Source organism: Botryllus schlosseri, chromosome 3, assembly GCF_051294905.1.
Source record: "Botryllus schlosseri isolate E-star chromosome 3, Bs_hap1, whole genome shotgun sequence".
NCBI lineage: Eukaryota > Metazoa > Chordata > Ascidiacea > Stolidobranchia > Styelidae > Botryllus > Botryllus schlosseri.
The window spans coordinates 34646201-34667932 of record NC_137238.1 but is presented as its reverse complement, the minus strand read 5'-3'; the positions used below and the strand labels follow the sequence as shown (position 1 = coordinate 34667932).

Genomic DNA, 21732 nt, shown 5'->3' with positions numbered 1-21732 from the left:
CAGAAATGAGAACCTCCGATTTTGACACACTGACGATATTTGTGTGTGTCATGTATCATGCTAAAAAATCTGAAAGGTTTTCCCAATCCAAATTTTCCTATGTTCCCTCTTCATTTTTGTTTCGGCAAATGACTCGAATATTTCAGTCTTACTTCCATTTCACGTCTGACAAATGAAAACAGAAAAGGACAAGAAGCTCGAGTAACACTATTTGAAATGCATTTCCATATGGCTGATCACGTCTCCTTTTCTCAAGAATGCCTTTCCGCATACATCGCATTGAAATTTTCTTTCATTCACATGCATGATAAAGTGACTTTTCAAGTTACTGCAAGTTAATCCGCATATTGGACATTGCAAATTGTCGCTGACATGTACTTTCATGTGTCTTGTAACTTTATCTTTTCTCAAAATGGCGTTTCCGCATATTTCACATTGAAACTTTTTTTCATTCAAGTGCACTGGAAGATGCTGTGTCAATCCGGAGTTCCTCGCAAAACCTAGTCCCCATATGGGGCATACAAATGTATTAGACCCACCATGAACCTTCATGTGTCTGTACAGAGTGCTCTTATACATGAAGGCCATATCACATAGCTCACAGCCATATCTTTTAAGACCAGCGTGGTTGTCCATGTGTCGATGCAAACTATGTTTCCACGAGAAAAGTTGACCGCAAATATCACACAAGAAGCCTTCAGTGTCGGTGTGAATGTTCATGTGCGTGGATAGGGTACCCTTCAGGGCGAAAGTCTTTCCACAGACTTCACATTCAAACTCTTTCACGTTAGTGTGAATGAGCATGTGACGTTTTAACTGTTGTTTCGTTTGAAAAGCAAGCCCGCAAAAGTCGCAGGAAAATTTTCTTTGGCTTCCCGAAACATGCTTCCGCGATCCTTTCCTAGAAGAGCATGTCTTCCCGCTAACATCACATTCTGAGCTTGCGAGTCCATTCATAATACCAGTCTTATGATTCAAATATAGTACCATTTCACCATTTTGTACATGATGATTCATTGTACCTTGTTGGTAGAAATTCTATTGCACGGATGATCGTCACAATTAGATCAGTCTATATTATTCTGTGAGAACATAATAAAAAAGGAATGAGTTTACATTGATCATTATTATGAATTCTGCAATAAAACATTTCTTAGTACGACTTCCATAAATCAAGTTCATTAGGACGTCTCACATCCACATTCGGCCACCCACACCTGCACTGTTTAAAACAGTGGTTCCAAACCTTTTTCGACCTATCGACCCCTTTTCAAGCTCAACAGGGATCATCGCCCCCAAAATTGAATGTAAATAAAACTGTGCATACAAACTGTAATCACCGGCCCCTTTGCTATTTTCGCCCCCTTGGTCTATTTCTGCCCTCCTATCGCCCCCTTTGTCATTTTCGTCCCCCTAGACCGCCAAATCGCCCACATTGGGAACCACTGGTTTAAAACATGGAGGGTTTCAAAGGCGAATGGACTATCTTGGCTATATGGTCTGCAGACATCACATCAAACACTCGAATCGATGCGACAAAATCAAAATTGACAAAACCGTGTACATGCGGTAAATCTGGTTGGGCATTATCACTGGTTGATGCATGTAGTAAATATTTTTTAAATGAATATTTGCGATACTCAATAACTCGTATCGCTAAATGTGGTGAAAGTAGTCACTGGTACTCAAACAGGATGATATCACATCAAACACTTGTTGATATTCAATGATATATTCAATGTTACAAAATCGTGTGCAATGTGCATGCAGTAAACCTAAATAGGTATTATAACAGGTTAATCCATGTAACATCTTATTCGTATATTGCTATCAGATGTGAAAGCACAGAAATTGGTACTCAAATGAAAGTATAGCACTGTTTTTGTAGTAGCCCAACTAGCAGAGTTCATAATCGTAATCAACCTTAAGTAAAGAGATGGATCGGCAGTTTAGTTATAACTTTGTATTTCTAACTTCACGGCAGTGTAGGTAGTGTAATACTATTGAAACTGCATGATCACGTTCTTCAGTCTGTTGAAACGCCACTATTTGTTTTTGGTATCTTCTACTACAGGGCGATGTTGAATGAATTCCGTTTTCATTAAATTTACAGAAATGCGCAACCTCGATTTCGACACGCTGACGTCATTTGAGTGTGTCATTTATCATGCCTAAATACATGAACAAGTGATCCCCATTGAAATTTTCCAATGTTTCCTCTTCATCCTTGATTCGCCCATGACTCGAATATTTCAGTCTACTTTCCATTTCCTGACTGACAAATAAGAATAGAAATGGACACGCCGCTTGAGTAGCACTATTTGAAATGCATTTTCATATGGCTGGAAACCTCTGCCTTTCTCAAGAATGCCTTCCCGCATACATCACATTGAAACTTCCTTTCATTCACATGCACGATAAAGTGACTCCTCAGGTTAATTTGACTCGAAACACCAAATCCGCACACAGGACATTCCAGATTCTCGCTGACATGTACTTTCATGTGTGCTGTAACTTTTTCTTTGCTCAAAAAGGCCTTTCCGCATATTTCACATTGAAACTTTTTTTCATTCAAGTGCACTGGAACGTGCTTTCTCAATCCAGTGTTTCTTGTAAAACCTAGTCCACATATCGGACATAAAAATGTATTAGGCACACCATGAATCTTTATGTGTCTGGTCAGATTGCTCCTATCCCTGAAGGCCATATCACATAGCTCACAGGCATATCTTTTAAAACTAGCATGGATGTCCATGTGTCGATGCAGATTATGTTTTAACAGAAAAAGTTTACCGCAAATATCACACAAGTAGCCTTTGTTGTCTGTGTGAATGTTCATGTGCCTGGATAGGGAACACTTCTGGGCGAAGGTCTGTTCACAAACATCACATTTAAACTCTCTTGCGTTGCTGTGAACGAGCGTGTGGCGCTGTAAACTGTGTTGGTATTGAAAAGTAAGCCCGCAAAAGTCGCAGCTAAAGTCTTGTTGGTGTCCGGACAAATGCTTCTTCAATACTTTCTTAGAAGAATACATCTTGCTGCAGAAATAGCATTCTAAGCTTGTACTGCCAATTCCAGTAACGGCCTGGCGATTCAAACATGGTTCCATTACTTGATTTTGACGATCCATGGTGCCTTGTTGACTACTGATTATATTGTACCGAAAATTGTGACGATTCGATCAGCCTTAAACTATATCTATCTGCGAGAATACAGTATAAAATGAATGAGTTCAAATAACGTGGGATTATAAATTCAACAAATAATCATTTCTCTAAACGATTTCTATGTATCAGGTTGAATAAGTCGACTCGCATTCTCATTTGGTCACGAAAGCTATTATATCAAAATTGAAAAATGAAGTCGCAGCTAATCACGACCAGCAGGAAGAAAATTTCTAGATCAATTACAGCTCTCAAAGACTGAATTACGTGTCCACGGCCACACGTTTGCTATCCATTTACTAGGTATACCTGCGTGCAGTGCTAAATTGCATGTTGGTTATGACCCCTTCAAAACATGTTACGGACAAACTCAAACTTCAGTCTCCAGAGGGTGTCAACAGTCAAAGTCTACCGATATCGCACAAAGTACGCAAAGTGATTCAATAATGGTAAACTCAATGATATAAAATCGTGTGCATGCAGTCAACTTGGTTAGGCATTATACCAGGTTAAACCATAAGTTATATTATATAAAAAATTACGATATTCACATACACATACACCAGAAATCGGTTACAAGTAGAAGTAGGTCAAGTAACATGCAAAAACTACTTAATGTGGTCGCAAAAATTCAAGATCTGAAAAGTATTGGAAAACGAGACCTGCACATTGAATGAAAAGCAACAGGAGATAGCGTAAAAAGGACTATAGCGATAAAACGGAAGTAGCATGTTTTGACAAGAGAATACATGTCGGATTGTGTTTGGGTTATCTTGTTCACATACTAAATGGGCACATGATTAAGGATCTACGTATATACTCTGACGTTGCCAGTTTTTACTAATGTGTCCTGAATCACGATAAATCACCGTTCAAATATGATTTGAATGAACCCCGAACAAGTGAACATTGAATACAATGATTTGGACTCAGACTCGAATATCAACCCTACGACTCAAAGTCGACCCTCTGCTACCCGACTAGGACGTGACTTCGTGGCAACTGGAATATGACGCGAGACAAAATAATTGACTTCTCACATGGAACGGCACGACTTGTTCACTGCCCTGCTTCGCCCGGACACGAAATTTCTAACCTACTGTTTATATTGCGACTGAACAGCGACCTGCAGCTTGACTAGCACTATTTGAAATGTATTTTCAGGTGATCTGAGGCATTCCGTTTTCTCAAGAATGCTATTCCACAAATTTCACATTGAAAATTCTTTTCATTCACGTGGATGAGCCAGTGTTTTCGCAAAGCTCCCCGAGTTGACACGCTTATCCCACACACTGGACATTCAAAATTCTTGTTGAAATGGATTTTCATGTGTAGTGAAACGCCATCCTGTCTCAAAAAACGCCTTCCGCATATTTCGCATTCAAACTTATTTTCATTCAGGAGCAGTGGGAGGTGCTGTTTCAATCCATTTAGGTGCATATGCAGAAAATGCCTTCGCAATCCATAGCTCCTTGCAAAACCTAGTCCACATATTGGACATGCAATATTTTTACTTGATGCGACAGCGGAGGTATTAGACACGCCATGAATCTTCACATGTTGGTACAGATTGCTCCTCAACGTGAAGGGCATATCACAGAGCTCACAGACATATCTTTTCAGACCGGAGTGGATGGCCATGTGCTGATACAGATTATGTTTTAATGCGAAGAGTTTACCGCAAACATCACACAAAAAGTCCCTGGTATTGGTGTGAATGTTCAAGTGCGTGGTCAACGTAGTCTTCTGTGTGAAGGTCTTTTCACAGACATTGCATTTAAACAGTTTTGTGGAACCATGAATGAGCATGTGGCGTTGCAATATGCCTTTGTATGGAAAAGCAAGACCGCAAAAGTCACAGGAAAAGTTTCGTTGGTGTTCAGACACATGCCTCCGCAAACGTTTCTCAGAAGAATACATCTTACCGCAAACATGACAAAAGAAGTCCTTGGTGGCGTTGTGTATTGTCATGTGCTGGGTCAAATTATACTTCTGGGTGAACGCCTTTCTACAGACATCACATTCAAACTCTTTTACGTCACTGTGAACGCGCATGTGACGTTTCAACTGATATTTGGAAGATGTAGCACGCCCGCAAAAGTCACATGCAAACTTTCTTAGGTGTCTGGATACATGCATCTGGAATCCCTTTTTTGATTGATACTTGATGCCGCAAATATCGCATTCGAAGCTTACGCCACCATTTCCAGTAGTGGTATGTTGATTCAAATCTGGTTGTATTTCTTTATTTCCAATTTCGTTATCCATGGAACTTATTGGTATTGTACAAATAAGTCTGACGATTCAATCAGTTTTACCCTATATTTAGTTATCTGCAAAAATACGGTAGACACTGAATGAGTTAAAATGGCTCATGACAATTAATTCGAAAACCAAAACTTTGTTTTGTGTGGTTTCAATGAATAAAGTTGAACAAGTAGACGCTAGGGTTGCATTTAAAACAATAATCAATTCAAATCAAACGTGATTAAAACAAAGCCCTTGTTTAAAACATGTTTTTGATTTTTTTAGCCATGACATCAAGACTATTTAGTTGTGACGTCAAAATATTGACAATTGAAAATGTAGGGTAAATATGGCATCTTCGGCGAAAAGGGCTTCCGATCACTGTCATAAACAGACCAAATATATCTTTAATCAGGAATACTTCATTATGAAGCATTTTTACGGTCGGCGGTCATGATCATCAGAACACCCATTCTGTGCCCGCACAAACTGTTGAGCCGACGACGATTTCCAAGGTTCCAGCCAGCCTACATCATATACATCGACTATTTTGGGTGCAAATCGTCTGTAGGCTCATATACTGCACGATTTTCTGAAAGTATTTAAACAATTATGGCAAAATTCTTTTTTTCAAAAGGGTATTTGTTTAAAACACCGTTTGTTTTAAATGCAACCCCATTGAAATTTTTTCTGATTCCTGTGGATGAGCCAGTGATATCGCAAGGCTTTCCTACTCGACAGGCTTATCCCACATAATGGACATTCAAAATTCTTGTTGAAATGGATTTTCATGTGTTGTGGAACGCCTGCCTTTCTCAAAAAATGCCTTCCGCAAATTTCGCATCGAAACTTCTTTTTATTCAGATGAATTGGAAGATGCCGTCTCAATCCGGAGTTCCTCGTAAAACCTAGTCCACATATAGGACATAAAATATTCTTATTTGGTGCGACAGCTAAATTGTTAGGCTCAGCAGGAATCTTTATATGCTTGTACAGAGTGCCAATCGATGTTAAGGCCATGCCACACAGACCACATACATATCTTTTCAACTCGGCGCGGATGTTCATGTGTCGAAACAGATTATGTTTTAGTGCGAAGAGTTTGCCGCAAATTTATACCCCCCCCCCCCCCCTATACTTACTTCATCAATTTCTCGCGCCCCCCCCTGAGAGCCTCCCGCGACCCCCAGGTTGAGAACCCCTGGTCTAGGCCTATTTATCTGCAAGAGCATAGTAAAAATAAATGAGTTCAGATGGCTCATGATTATGGATTTAGCAACAAAACATTTTTCTGTATGACATCCATAAATGAAATTGAATTAGACGTCTCACATTCACATTCGGCCACCCACAGTCGAAGTGTTCAAAATAAGGAGGGTTTCAAAAGCGAATGGACTATCTCGGCTATGGTCTGCAGACATCACATAAAACACTTGAAGTGATTCGACAACATCAACATTGATAAAACTATGTGCACTGTGCATGCAGTAAATCTGGTCAAGCATTACCACTGGTTGTAGAGATGTAGTAAATCTCGTTTTAAATAAATAGTTACGATACTCAGTAGCTCGTATTGCTAGGTGTCGTAAAAGTAGTCATTGGTACTCAAACGGGCTGATATCACATTAAACACTTGCTGTGATTCAATAATATATTCAATGCTACAAAATCGTGTGCATGCAGTATTGTATATAGGTACTGTACCATGTTAATCAATGAGACAACTAATTCGTATATTGCTGTAAGAGGTGTTAGCATAGTCATTGATACTCAAATAAGAGTAGGAAACGCAGAGCTCATTATCTTTAATAAAGAGATAGACAGCTTACTTCAAATTTGATATTTACAACTTGACGACAGTGTAAGTAGTGCAATAATATTGAGACTGCATAATCAGGTTCTTCAGTCTGTTGAAAAGTCAAAATTTGCTTTTGGTATCTTCAACTTCATGGCAGTGTTGACGGAATTCCGTTTCCACTAAACTTACAGAAAAGCGCAACCTTCAATTTTGACACACTGACGTCATTTGAGTGTGTCATGTATCATGCTAAAAAATCTGAAAAGTTTTTCCAATCCAAAATTTTTTCATCCTTGCTTCGGGAAATGACTCGAATATTTCAATCTTACTTTGCATTTCACTATTGATGAATGAAAATAGAAATGGACACGCAGCTCGAGTAAGACTATTGGAAATGCATTTTCATATGGCCGAAAACATCACCTTTTCTCAAGAATGCCTTTCCGCATACATCGCATTGAAATTTCCTTTCGTTCACATGCAAAATAAAGTGACTTTTCAAGTTACTGCAACCTAATCCGCATACTGGACATTCCAAATTGTCGCTGACATGTAGTTTCATGTGTCTTGTAACTTTATCTTCGCTGAAATAGGCCTTTCCGCATATTTCACAATGAAACATTTTTTCATTCATGTGCACTGGAAGGTGGTGTCTCAATCCAGAGTACCTCGCAAAACCTAGTCCACATATGGGACATACAAATGTATCAGGCACATCATGAATCTTTACGTGTCTGGTCAGATTGCTCCTATTCCTGAAGGCCATATCACATAGCTCACAGCCATATCTTCTAAGAACAGCGTGGATATCCATGTGCTGATGCAGGTGATGTTTCAACGGAAAGAGTTTACCGCAAATATCACACAAGAAGCCTTTGGTGTCGGTGTGAATGTTCATGTGCCTAGTCAGGGTAAACTTCTGGGCGAAGGTCTTTTCACAGACATCACATTTAAACTCTTTCACGTTAGTGTGAATGAGCATGTGGCGCTTCAAGGTTTTTTTCGATTGAAAAGCAAGTCCGCAAACGTCGCAGGAAAAGTTTCGTTGGTGTTCAGACACATGCCTCTGCAAAAGTTTCTCAGTAGAATACATCTTACCGCAAACAAGGCAAAAGAAGTCCTTGGTGTCGCTGTGTATAGCCATGTGCTGGGTCAGATCATACTTTCGGGTGAACGCCTTTTCACAGAAATCGCATTCAAACTCTCTTACGTCGCTGTGAATGAGCATGTGACATTTCAAATGATATTTGGATGATGAAGCATGCCCACAAATGTCACATTCAAACTTTCTTAAGTGTCTGGATACATGCATCTGCAATCCCTTCTTGGATAGATACTTCATTCCACAAATGTCGCATTCAAAGATTGCGCCTCCATTTCCAGTAACGGTCTTCCGATTAAAATTTGGCTGTATTTCTCTATGTTCCATTTCATTATCCATGGATCATGTTCGTATTGTACAAATATGTATGATGATTCGACCAGTTTTAACCGATATTTACAATGATCTGCGGAAGCATGGTGGACAAGGAACAAGTTAAAATGGGCCATGGCTGTCAATTCGACAAAAAACATTGGCCTGCGTGGTTTCCATAAACATAGTTGCACGAATCAAGTTGAACAAGCCGTCACAAACACTTATTTGGGCATTTGACATAGTATTATGAAGGAGGACGGTATCAAAGGCAAATAGTCACGGAGCATTGCGGCTTTGGTCTGTAGATATTGCATCAAGCGGCACGTGAAGTGATTAAATATCATAAAATTTGTGCATGCAGTAAACCTGGTTCAGTTTTATCACTGGTGGAAACGGGCAACAAAATATTAGAAAATTTGCTACTTCAAGATACTCAATTACTCGCGTACCTACGCCAGAGGTTTTCACAGTACTGATTGGTGCTCAAGTACAATTTTCGCATTAAATTTCTACGAATAACTAGTGACTTCGAAAGATATGTCAAACCCACTACGAGTGGGATTAGAAGAGGGAGTAGACTAGAACATGAAGACATGCATTAATTAGACCAGCCGTGCTCGACCTTTTTTGACACGCGCCACCCTTGGCGATGGTCAAAAAAATCCTCCCTCCCCCCTGACCGTCCTTACATTTATCATCATGTCAAAAAGAGCACATCATCTAATACAGAGGTGGCAACCTTCGTGCCCATCATGGCCGCATTTCGATTACTTATGTAGCCCAAGGCAGCATTCCAGGGCATAGTTGCAATGAACGATCTGGACGCAAAATACCTATGGTAAACTGTCCCTATCCATTCCAGGTGAACTCCCGACTATTCTACTTTTCACAACGGCCTATCGTACGCACCGAAATCGCTAGTGGCAATGTTATGAATAGGTGCTGGAAATGCATATTGTCGCGCCGAGCGCGAAATTTTTTAGAGCAGCGAATGAATTGTTATTTCTTGTCAATTCCTATTCCTGCTCCAATTAAGAAGGGCGTTACTGCATTAAAATCGAAAAATGAAGTCTTGTGGAATTGCGTGGAGCACGAAGAAAATTTCAAGATTAAATAAAATCTCTCGAAGTTTCGGGAGTGAATTTGTAATTGCAATTTGCAGGTCTACGGCTGCCAACCAATACTAATTGAATTAGGCGTCTACAGACGCATGCAGCCGTACGGGCTGCCCACCCTTGATCTAATAGTATACATAAGGTATATCTTACGCCAATTTTGAATGCGCAATCCAGTTGTTTAGTCTTTTATATTGCTGAGAAACTTCCCCAAACTTATTTGAAAATAACAAAAAAAAAACATTGAAAAGGATACCAAATAATTCCAAGGTAGGTTGCACTGAGACTGATCCTGATGCTGGTAGTGACTACAGAGAGCACCGCATCGTTCTGTACTGCCATGCTAAATTTGATCCGTTTTGGAAATGAATAAAAAATGCATTGATTTATAGCCAAATTGAGGCCAAATCCGGACAACCTATATTGCATCTAAGTCTGTCTTAGGCAGTGCAGTACGTCAGCTATCAACAACAGCTACCAAGCGCACAGAGATTTAGGCTACTCTCAAACCTATAAAGTAATGAATGACTTGCACGTAGGAAGTTCTCTAAATCTTCAAAGGATATCAAAAATTTGCTCAAATGAAGTTGAAGTCAGCCTATACTCCGTTGAGCGCGACTGCTGGAGTTTGAGTTTGGCAAGCTTTCTAGAATACGAATTAAGTTTAATCTTCAATAATGGTCTCTTCAGAATGGTTGTGAAACACATGATTAGTCACAATTTATACAGACATTGACAAAATTGACAAAAAATTCTTGCGCCCCCTCCCCCTGAGAGCCTCCCCCCCAGGTTGAGAACCCCTGAATTAGACGCATGCACACTGAATAGAAAGTAACAAAAGATAACATGAATATGACTAACACTGAAAATTAAATGGCTTGAATGACTAAGCACTGTGACATCATAGTCATGATGACTGTTTCACGACATTGACTCGTGTCAAATTAATGCATATTATTCCTTCAAAATCTGCACCTTGGTTCACCAATATCTCGCATATCTTGATCTACTTTCCAGTTTGTGACTGACAACAGTGACCGGTAACCACAACTAGCGATACACGAAACATATATCCGCAGCTTGATTAACAATATTTGAAATGCGTCAAGAAGCATCCGCTTTTCCGTATGTGTAATCCTTCATCAGTAGGATACATTATGCTGCAAACATCACATTGTAAGCTTATGTGGCCTCTTCCAGATGCCTTGTGGTGATTCAAATAAGGTACCATTCCGCAATCTTCAATTTGATGACCCATGATACATTTGTACCTCGCTTTAATGAGAATACGTAGCAAAATAACTCCAAATGGTATGTGACGGTCATTTAAGCAATATAACAGTTCTCTGCATGATGTGCATAATTCATTACCATAAAAGTCAGTCATTACACATTCTCAATTGGACATAAACGGTTGTTCTAAAATTTCTAGATACTCACAAGTCAAGTGCAGGTTTTAATTCCGACTCAATGGTACAAAATCGAGTGCATGTAGTAAATTTGGCAAGATGTTTCCCGGAATGACATATGCAATGAATTGGATGAATACATTCACTTCCAAATTATTCACACATCGCACAGACAAACATCACCACATTGATACAAGATATTTGGAATATGATCGATAGCCTAATTTATGATTCCTGAGCTTGGGCAGGTCAGACAATTTTGCTTCATAAATGCAGGAATGTCAGGGCTCACATGAATGGCCATTCGGGATGATATATCTAATAGAGCAAATTCATTTCAACTGCATGCAAATCATTTAGTCAGCGGATTTTTCTTAAATATTACGTTGAAGCAGTTTGAGTACTTATCATATCAAAGTTGTGGTACAAGCCCGACAAACAGAGTCCATTATCGTAGGCAATCCGTTGTGAGGACACATATGAGCTAAAGTTATCTCCTCGAAATCATATCAAATCGGAGATAATTTTGCTCTTGACATGCAACCGTAGAAATTTCATCAAGCCAATTTGCTTTGAAACAATGAAAGTTTTCAAACATTTCACATATCATGGTATAGGTTAATAATGAATGTTTCCAGTTTACACTAGCCTATATTTAATTCTCGCAAAAGACAGGTGATGGCTGCTGGAAACTTTCGCATAACTTGACGGACCAAAAGTGGTCTGCCTGCGACAACAACGTTAGGAATCCCTGCGAGCGACATAGTGTGATGGTGATAAGTCAGACTTCTCGATCGGTAGGCCGTGGGATCGATCCCCGGCCGGGTCATAGCAAAGACTAGAAAATTCGTATCCACAGCTATCTTACTAGGCGCTCAGCAATCACGGATAGCATGGAGGAGAAAAAAAACAGGGGCATAGACTAGGTGACCGCACGGTCGTATTGCTGCTCCGTCATCAAAGCATCTCGATGGTGCAGGCAAAAAGTAATATCACATATCTCTTTGTTCTAAATCACCAGCTTTGTTTCGTCTCGGACTCGAAAATCCCAACCAACTTTCCATATTGTCACTGTGACCAAGAGTGACAATAGTTATAGCCATGCGACTTGAGCAGCATTATTTGAAGTGTATTTACACATGCGTGGCAGCAGTTGATCTTTTTGAAATCACCTTTCGGCACACTTCACATTAAAAGTTCTTCTCATCCTCATGCATGACAAGATTACGTGTTAAGGGACTGGGACTCGAAACCCATAATCCGTATATTTTGCATTGTAACTATTTTTCATTTAATTGCATATGCAAAAAATGCGCTCGCAGTCCAGAGCTCCTCACAAAACCAAGTCCACATACGGGACATACAATATTCTTTCTCGATGCGACAGAGGAAGTATTAGACACACCATGAATCTTTATATGCTTGTACAGATTGCTCCTCAACGTGAAGGCCATGTCGCATAGCTCACAGGCATATCTTTTCAGACCAGCATGGATGTCCATGTGCTGATGCAGATTATATTTCAACGTGAAGAGTTTACCGCAAATATCACACAAAAAGTCTTTGGTGTCGGTGTGAATGTTCATGTGCCTGGCCAAGGTAATCTTCTGGATGAAGGACTTTTCACAGACATCGCATTCCAATACTCTTACGTCACCGTGAATGCGTATGTGACGTTTCAAGTCACATTTGGATGATAATGCAAGCCCGCAAAAGTCACATGGAAACTTCTTTAGGTGTCTGGACACATGCTTCTGCAATCCTTGGGCAGTCGAATGCATTTTTCCGCAGAAATCGTATTCTAAGCTTGCGTGACCAGTTCCAATAACGGTCTGACAATTCGCATAGGATTCCGTGTCTCCATTTTGAATTTGATGATCTATGGTACTTTTTTTTACAGATTCTAACGTTATCAATTATTTTTACATTTATCTGCGAGAATAGAATAAAAATAAATAGCTGTGATGTTTAATTCAGCAGCAAAACATTTTTATGTGTGGTGTCTATAAATCAAGTCACCGCACATTTTCATTTGAATACGAACTGACGTACTAGGATTTCAAAATATATGCAAGCTGAGTGTTTGTTTTCATTCTGGTTACACCTGCCTCTTTCAAAACACGATACGGCTCAACCAAAAACTTGGAAGCTCACAAAGGCAAATGGCTTCACCCACATTATGACGGCTTCGGTATGCAGACATCGCATCAAACATGCAAAGTGATTCAATTTTAGAAAACAGTATGCATTCAGAAAACCTGGTGAGCTATTATCACTGGTTCAAACATGCAATGGAATTTTCAATAAATAGACACACATCGTAACTTTGGATGTGTCGTACCAGTAAACAGAAGACTCTTGTTTCGTTGGCTTTTACTAACTCAAATCTCAGCGTGAAATACGACAGTAACTGTAACAGTCGCGTTTTAAGTAACAGAGGAATTGGGGACTAACGATTAGAAAAGCAATGATTGCATGATGCACGATGGCTTGAATACAAAAGACTTATATAAATCACCACAATCTCTCCCATCAATTGAAATTGAATACAAATTTGACACATCATCACATCAAAATCATTTCATCACTTTCTAACTCTATTAGATCGGCGCGGCATGGGTGTATGCGATGAATTGTCTTAAATTAGAGAAGTCTCAGTCTCGTGCTCTCTGTCACCCGACGGCTCGGCACAATCATTCGATGTCATGATGATTTCAGCACTTGACGACATATTGGCTCTCACTTCCGGGTTCTCCACATCGATTGTGGTCGGGGTTCGAGCCAAGTCTTTCCAGACACGGCGGACTTTCTTCCATCTTCGTGGCGTATTAGCGCGTACTTAGGATTCATATCAAGCAGTTCGACCGGGTCGCAAAGAGGTTCAGACTTCGAAGATCGATGAAAACGTTGCAACAGTTGGCGAAAAGTAACCAATCAGGAATCGAGGGTCCAATTATCGAGTGTCAAGGAAAACAAAAATATCATTCATGTGATGTCCATCACGGACCATCATGGTTGTAACCAAGTCACTAGGTTCCGAGTCACAAGACGATCTCACTTTTATAGTCACGTCGAGTCATTTTCAATTCACCTCTGAGTCAAGTCCGAGTCCAAGTCTACTAATAGATGGTTAAGTCTGTGTCATAGTGGTCTGACTCGAGTCCGAGTCATTGTGTTCACTCTTCAGTATTGAGTTCAATCCGATTCAACACACTTTTTTCCACTATGCTCGGGTGATACAGAATGGCCTGCATTCATAATATCGTAATTCCCCTCAGTCCGAACAGTTTCTGGCCCTATTTTGCAATTACCAGGACAGATACACGAAATAGCAATACTGTGGTGACTTAACTATTCTTCGAAGTTACAATGAAATGTCTGTTCTGGCCGTCTTACTCTCGAGTCATATGATTTGCTTCAAGTCATTTACAATCACTCAAGTCAATACATTGATTGTAGAGTCTAGTCATTTTACGCATTTGAAAAATGACTCGAGTCAGATCGAGTCACCTAAAAATCGTGACTCGAGTCATTACAACCCTGCTATCAATCACCACAACTTTGCAGGAGAGTAGCGTAGTTTGTCTTATAATATCTCCACCTCTTCATCTCATTGTACCACAACCTAGCAGCCAAAACGGTCAAGTTGAACCAATGCTGCATAGATGTGAAGTGTTCAAGCGTCCGATATTCTGTTCGGTGATACCATCGATGACCCTTTCTCTCTAATCCACTTTTCAAGCGACAGTCCGAAAACCATTCTATGGCGTTACAATTGCACTGGAGAGTTCTACGTAAGCAGGCCTGCAGCTGTATTGTCGTGCCATTATCGCCCAGTCATACATAGGACATCTTAATTTTGTCATCTAATTCTTGTTGCGTAATCTATACAACAAAAATGTCATCGGCTTTTACCATGTCAAGTTTACGTGAGTACATGATACCGCCTGCCAATATGTAATGCCGGTACATATAACCAACTAATTGGTTTTGATAATTCTGCTTTTTACTTGTCCATTCTCGTGTACTTGTATTTCATTAACCACTTTAACAGTAACAAGAGGTTTGAACAAGTCCTACACTTTCAAATCTTGTAATGATTTAATTTTTCTTCAAGACTTCAAAGCATCTGACAAACCTTTTTGGCTCTGCCGAGTGCACACCAGACGTAGGCAGTGCAATAACATTGAGACTGCAGGATCATGTTTCTCTTCTCTTGTTCTTCAGTCACTTCATACGCCACAATTTGTCTTTTGCATTTGTAACTTCACGGCAGTGTTGAACGAATTCCGTTTCCAGTAAATTTGCAGGAGTGCGCAACTTTTTGTCAACAGATCTGAAAAAGTAATCCCTATCCATTTTTTTTGATGTTCATTCTTTATGCTTGCCTCGCCATTGACTCGAATGTTTCAGATTATTTCCATTCCACGACTGACCCATGACCACGACTGACAAATGAAAATAGAAAATGACACGCCACTCAACTAGCACTATCTGAAATGCTTTTTCATATGGCTGGAAGCATTGGCCTTCCTCAAGAATGCCTTTCCGCATACATCACATGGAAACTTCCTTTCATTTAAATGCATGATAAAGTGACTTCTCAAGTTACTTCGACTCGAAACACTTAATCCGCATACTGGACATTCCAGATTTTCGCTGAAATGTATTTTCATGTGTGCTCGAATTGTACCTTTGCTCAAAAATGCCTTTCCGCATATTTCACATTGAAACTGCCTTTCAACCCGGTGCAGTGGAAAGTGCTGTCTCAATCCGGAGTTCCTCACAAAAGTTAGCCCACATATGGGACATACAATGTTCTTACTCGATGCGACAGCGGAAGTATTAGACACGCCATGAATCCTTGCATGCTCGTACAGATTAGCCCTCGATGTAAAGGCCATATCACACAGCTCACATGCATATTTTTTCAAACCGGTGTGGAGATCCATGTGTTGAAACAGATGATGTTTCAGCGCGAAGAGTTTGCCGCAAATATCACACAAAAAGTCTTTGGTGTCGGTGTGAATGTTCATATGCCTGGTCAAAGTAGTCTTCCGGGTGAATGCCTTTCCACAGACATCACATTTAAACTCTCGTACGTCTCCGTGAATGAGCATGTGACGTTTCAAGTCAAATTTGAATGATAAAGCAAGCCCGCAAAAGTCACACGCATACTTCCTTGGGTGTCTGGACACATGCTTCTGCAGTCCTTGGACAGTCGAATACATTTTGCCGCAGACATCGTAGTCCAAACTTACATGGCCACTTCCAATAACGGTCTGACAATTCGCATAAGATTCCAAGTCTCCATTTTGAATTTGATGCTCCATGGTACTCTGCTTTTTCAGATTCTATCGTTATCAATTATCTTTACATTTATCTGCGAGAATACAATAGAAAATGAATGACTGTGATATTTAATTTAGCAACTAAACATTTCTTTGAGTGGCGTCCGTAAATCAAGTCTTCGCACATTCTCACTTGAACACGATAGAAGTACTAGGATTTCTAGCCGAGTGATGATTTTCATTCTGATTACACCTGTCGCTTTCAGAACACGATACGGTCAACCCAAAACTTGGAAGCTCACAAAGGCAAATGGCCTCACTCGCATTATAACGGCTTTGGTATGCAGACATCGCATCAAACATGCAATGTTATAAAACAGTATGCATGCAGAGAACCCGGTTAGCTATTATCACTGGTTCACACATGCAATGGAATTTTTAATAAATATACACACATCGTAACTTTGGATGTGTCGTACCAGTAAAGAGAAGACTCTTGTTTCGTTGGCTTTTACTAACTAAAATCTAAGCTTGAAATACAACAGTCGCGTTTTGAGTAACAGAGGAATTGGAAACTAACGATTAGAAAAATAATTATTACATGATGCACGATGGCTCGAATACAAAATGCCTATACGAATCACCACAATCTCGCCACCAATTAAAATTGAATACAAGTTTGACACATCAGCACATCAAAATCATTTCATGCGGTCCCCGTACAATCCCGGACACTTTCTATCTCTATTAGATCGGCGCGGCATTGGTGTATGCGATGAATTGTCTTGCATTAGAGAAGATTCAGTCTGGTGCTGCCTGTCACCCGACGCCTCGGCACAATCGTTCGATGTCAGAATGATTTCAGCCCTTGATGATATATTGGTTCTCACTTCCAGGTTCTCCACATCGATTGTGGTCAGGGTTCGAGCCAAGTCTTTCACGGACACGGCGGACTTTCTTCCATCTTCGTGGCGTATTAGCGCGTACTAAGGATTCATATCAAGCAGTTCAACCGGGTCGCAAAGAGGTTCAGACTTCGAAGATCGATGTAAACGTTGCAACAGTTGGCGAAAAGTAATCAATCAGGAATCGAGGGTCCAATTATCGAGTGTCAAGGAAAACAAAAAAATTATTCATGTGATGTCCATCACGGACCATCACGGTTGTAACCAAGTCATTAGGTTCCGAGTCACAAGACGATCTCACTTTTATAGTCAAGTCGAGTCATTTTCAATTCACCACTGAGTCAATTCCGAGTCCAAGTCTGCTAGTAGATGGTTGAGTCTGAGTCATAGTGGTCTGACTCGAGTCCGAGTCATTGTGTTCACTCTTCAGTTTTGAGTTCAATACGGTTCAACGCACTTTTTTCAACTCTGCTCGGGTGATACAGAATGGCCCGCATTCATAATATCGTAATTTCCCTCAGTCCTAACAGTTTCTTGCCATATTTTGCAAGTACCAGGACAGATACACGAAATAGCAATACTGTGGTGACTTTACTGTTCTTCGAAGTTACAATGAAATGTCTGTTCTGGCCGTCTTAGTCTCATGTTGTATGATTTGGTTCAAGTCATGCACAATCACTCGAGTCAATACATAAATTGTCGAGTCGAGTCATTCTACGCATTTGAAAAATGATTCGAGTAAAATCGAGTCACCAAAAATTCGAGACTCGAGTCATTACAACCCTGCCATCAATCACCACAACTTTGCAGGAGAGTAGCGTAGTTTGTCTTATGATATCTCCACCTTTTAATCTCATTGTACCACAACCTAGCAGCCAAAACGGTCAAGTTGAACCAATGCTGCATATATGTGAAGTGTTCAAGCGTCCGATATTCTGTTCGGTGATACCATCAATAACCCTTTCTCTCTAATCCACATTCCAAGCGACAGTCCGTAAACCATTCTATGGCGTTACAATTGCACTGGAGAGTTCTTCTTACGCAGGCCTGCAGCTGTATTGTCGTGCCATCATCGGCCAATCACACATAGGAAATTTTTTCATCAAATTCCTCTTGCGTAATCTATACAACAAAAATGTCATCGGCTTTTACCATGTCAAGTTTACGTGAGTACATGATACCGCCTGCCAATATGTAATGCCGGTACATATAACCAACTAATTGGTTTTGATAATTCTGCTGTTTACTTGTCCATTCTCGTCTACTTGTATTTCATTAACCACTTTACCAGTAACAGGAGGTTTGAACAAGTCCTACACTTTCAAATCTTGTAATGATTTCATTTTTCTTCAAGACTTCAAAGCATCTGACAAACCTTTCTGGCTCTGCCGAGTGCACACCAGACGTAGGCAGTGCAATAACATTGAGACTGCAGGATCATGTTTCTCTTCTCTTGTTCATCAGTCACTTAATACGCCACAATTTGTTTGTTGCAATTGTAACTTCACGGCAGTGTTGAACGAATTCCGTTTCCAGTAAATTTACAGGAATGCGCGACTTTTTGTCAACAGACCTGAAAAAGTAATCCCATCCAAATTTTTCTATGTTCATTCTTCATTCTTGCCTCGTCATTGACTCGAATGTTTCAGTCTATTTCCATTTCACGACTGACCCATGACCACGACTGAAAAATGAATATAGAAATTGACACGCCACTCAAGTAGCACTATTTGAAATGCATTTTCAGATGGCTGGAAGCATCCCTCCTTCTCAAGAATGCCTTTCCGCATATATCACATTGAAACTTCATTTCATTCACATGCATGATAAAGTGACTCCTCAAGTTACGTCGACCCGAAACACCTAATCCGCACACTGGACATTCCAGATTCTCGCTGACATGTGTTTTCATGTGTACTGGAATTGTATCTTTTCTCAAAAATGCCTTTCCGCATATTTCACATTGAAACTGCCTTTCACCCAGGTGAAGTGGAAAGTGCTGTCTCAATCCGGAGTTCCTCGCAAAAGTTAGCCCACATATGGGACATACAATATTCTTACTCGATGCGACAGCGGAAGTATTAGACACACCATGAATCCTTGCATGCTTGTACAGAGTACTCCTCGATGTAAAGACCATATCACACAGCTCACATGCACATTTTTTCAAACCGGTGTGGAGATCCATGTGTTGAAACAGATTATGTTTCAGCGCGAAGAGTTTGCCGCAAATATCGCACAAGAAGTCCTTGGTGTCGGTGTGAATGGTCATATGCCTGGTCAAAGTAATCTTCTGGGTGAATGCCTTTCCACAGACATCACATTGAAACCGTCTTACGTCTCCGTGAATGAGCATGTGACGTTTCAAGTCACCTTTGGATGATAAAGCAAGCCCGCAAAAGTCACACGCATACTTCCTTGGGTGTCTGGACACATGCTTCTGCATTCCTTGGACAGTGGAATACATTTTGCCGCAGACATCGTAGTCCAAACTTACGTGGCCACTTCCAATAACGGTCTGACAATTCGCATAAGATTCCAAGTCTCTATTTTGAACTGGATGCTCCATGGTACTTTGCTTTAACAGATCCTATCGTTATCAATTATCTTAACATTTATCTGCGAGAATACAATAGAAATTAAATGACTGATATTTAATTCAGCTACAAAACATTTCTATGAGTGGCGTCCGTAAATCTAGTCATCGCACATTCTCATTTGAACACGAATAGAAGTACTAGGAATTCTAGCCGAGTGATGATTTTCATTCTGATTACACCTGCCGCTTTCAAAACACGATACGGCTCCACCCAAAACTTGGAAGGGCTTAAAGGAAAATGGCCCACCCACATTATCACGAATTCGGTATGCAGACATCGCATCAAACTAGCAAGACGATTAAATTTTAGAAAATAGTATGCATGGAGAAAACCTGGCAACGTATTATCACTGGTTGACACATACAATGGAGGTTTCAATGCATAGACCCACACATTGTGCCAAAACCTAGCAGCCAAATCGATCAAGTTACAACAATGCTGCATTTCTGCGAAGTGTTCAAGCGTAGAGATAATAAATCCATTTTCAAGTGTTCGATATTCTATTCAGCGAGATGATCAATAACACTTCTCTCTCTATATCCACTTTCCAAGCGACAGTCCGACAACTGCTCGATGACGTCACAGTTGCAATGGAGAGTTCTTCGTACACAGGCATTAACGGCCTGTCAATATAGAGTACATGGATACTTCTAATTCATTTTGCTAACTTTGCTCCTAGTGAAGAGAGTTGGGATGGGAGCTACGCAACTTCAATATGCAATTGATTATTATATACTCATATTGAAATAAACCCGAATATTTTCAGCTGACACTCACTCGTCAGGCGTAATCGTCAGCAACTAGTAGAGAATTCACAAGAATTTTGTACATCAATAGTCGAATCCCTAAGTATAACGTCACTGGCATAAAAAGTTCGTCATTTCCCTCATTTGTGTCTCTGAGTCGACAAAATCTACCAACCCAGGTTGATTCAAAAGAAGATGTTCGTGTGTAATATAAAGATGGTGCAATCCGCTTGCCGCGATTGCTTGAATCTCTTATTCCTGTCATGTCATATTTGGTTCAGGACTAAGCAAAAGTAGGAATGCGACTCATTTGAGGTGTATTAATTAAAGCCTTGTAGAAACTAATGGATTGTCAGAAGGCACAATTACAAGTAGAGCTAGAAGTACTCTCATTTCAAACTTGAACTGATTAAAACACAACTAACTGATTAATTATTACTTTATCGGCATCATATCGGCTTTTCACATCTTTGCAAGTTCGAAATGGGACAGGTTTTCATCCCCAAAGCACACCTCTGGGCACGGCAATGTTAGTAGTAACGACTCCGAGGTAGAAATGGCTGAGAGAGCATAACACAACAGCGCACCGGTATCGCGATTCACGTCAAGCGACGACGCTTGTTTTCTAGTTGTTAAATAACTAAATCATTATTAACCAGAACTAGAAACACTCACTTTTCGATATCCACAACTGGAACTAGAACTAGACCGCGACTGTTTAACGCAGAGGAGTCGATATTTAATCCAAGATAGCTAGACGTGTATTGGTCATGAACGATTGCAATCGGTTTGTATGTATAGCTCTTATTAATACGCACACATCAGACCATGTATAGCCTAATGTTGCAATGTATATCCTGCTTGAAGTGCAGATTGAACACGCAAAAATGTTTCCCGCAAAATTGAATTTGTAATGATGTTCGCGTGAGTGACCGCCTGAAATATAAACCATTGTATCTTCCGTTCTAGACGTCATATAACCGATTACAGTTATCTTCTATGACTTGTTGTTGGTGATACTATTCTATGAAAGTCCTTAT

General features: G+C 40.2%; 3 protein-coding genes and 1 long non-coding RNA gene across 5 annotated transcripts; all 4 read right to left on the bottom strand.

The window, feature by feature from the left end:
- Window positions 1-1071: 1071 nt before the first annotated feature.
- LOC145436400 (uncharacterized) lies at window positions 1072-3134 on the bottom strand. Its single transcript, XM_080313747.1, has 2 exons — window positions 1447-3134; window positions 1072-1222 (listed from the first exon to the last, which is right to left on the bottom strand). The coding sequence occupies exon 1, from the start codon at window positions 3128-3130 to the stop codon at window positions 2318-2320; it is 813 nt and encodes a 270-aa protein (XP_080169873.1). The 5' UTR covers window positions 3131-3134; the 3' UTR covers window positions 1072-1222; window positions 1447-2317.
- Window positions 3135-3201: 67 nt separating this feature from the next.
- Window positions 3202-5557, bottom strand: LOC145436397 (uncharacterized). Its single transcript, XM_080313743.1, has one exon. It carries the CDS (start codon window positions 5430-5432, stop codon window positions 4308-4310), a length of 1125 nt encoding a protein of 374 aa, XP_080169869.1. The 5' UTR covers window positions 5433-5557; the 3' UTR covers window positions 3202-4307.
- Window positions 5558-6634: 1077 nt separating this feature from the next.
- On the bottom strand, window positions 6635-12433 carry LOC145436398 (uncharacterized). Of its 2 annotated transcripts, none has more exons than XM_080313745.1 (2): window positions 9173-12433; window positions 6635-9075 (listed from the first exon to the last, which is right to left on the bottom strand). In XM_080313745.1, exon 2 carries the CDS (start codon window positions 8648-8650, stop codon window positions 7595-7597), a length of 1056 nt encoding a protein of 351 aa, XP_080169871.1. In that variant the 5' UTR covers window positions 8651-9075; window positions 9173-12433; the 3' UTR covers window positions 6635-7594. The 2 variants fall into 2 exon arrangements, with proteins under 2 accessions (XP_080169871.1, XP_080169870.1); XM_080313744.1 differs by having other exon boundaries at window positions 6635-9242; window positions 10561-12433.
- Window positions 12434-13341: 908 nt separating this feature from the next.
- On the bottom strand, window positions 13342-20563 carry LOC145436404 (uncharacterized). The gene is made up of 2 exons (XR_013914303.1): window positions 20126-20563; window positions 13342-16694 (listed from the first exon to the last, which is right to left on the bottom strand). It is a non-coding gene; the product is annotated as an uncharacterized LOC145436404 (long non-coding RNA).
- Between the last annotated feature and the right edge of the window lie 1169 nt (window positions 20564-21732).

What these genes read in the sequence shown, in the direction of transcription:
- LOC145436400 (XM_080313747.1), bottom strand. Translation starts at nt 3,130, where the DNA reads ATGGATCGTCAAAATCAAGTAATGGAACCATGTTTGAATCGCCAGGCC.
- LOC145436398 (XM_080313745.1), bottom strand. Translation starts at nt 8,650, where the DNA reads ATGGATAATGAAATGGAACATAGAGAAATACAGCCAAATTTTAATCGG.
- LOC145436397 (XM_080313743.1), bottom strand. Translation starts at nt 5,432, where the DNA reads ATGGATAACGAAATTGGAAATAAAGAAATACAACCAGATTTGAATCAA.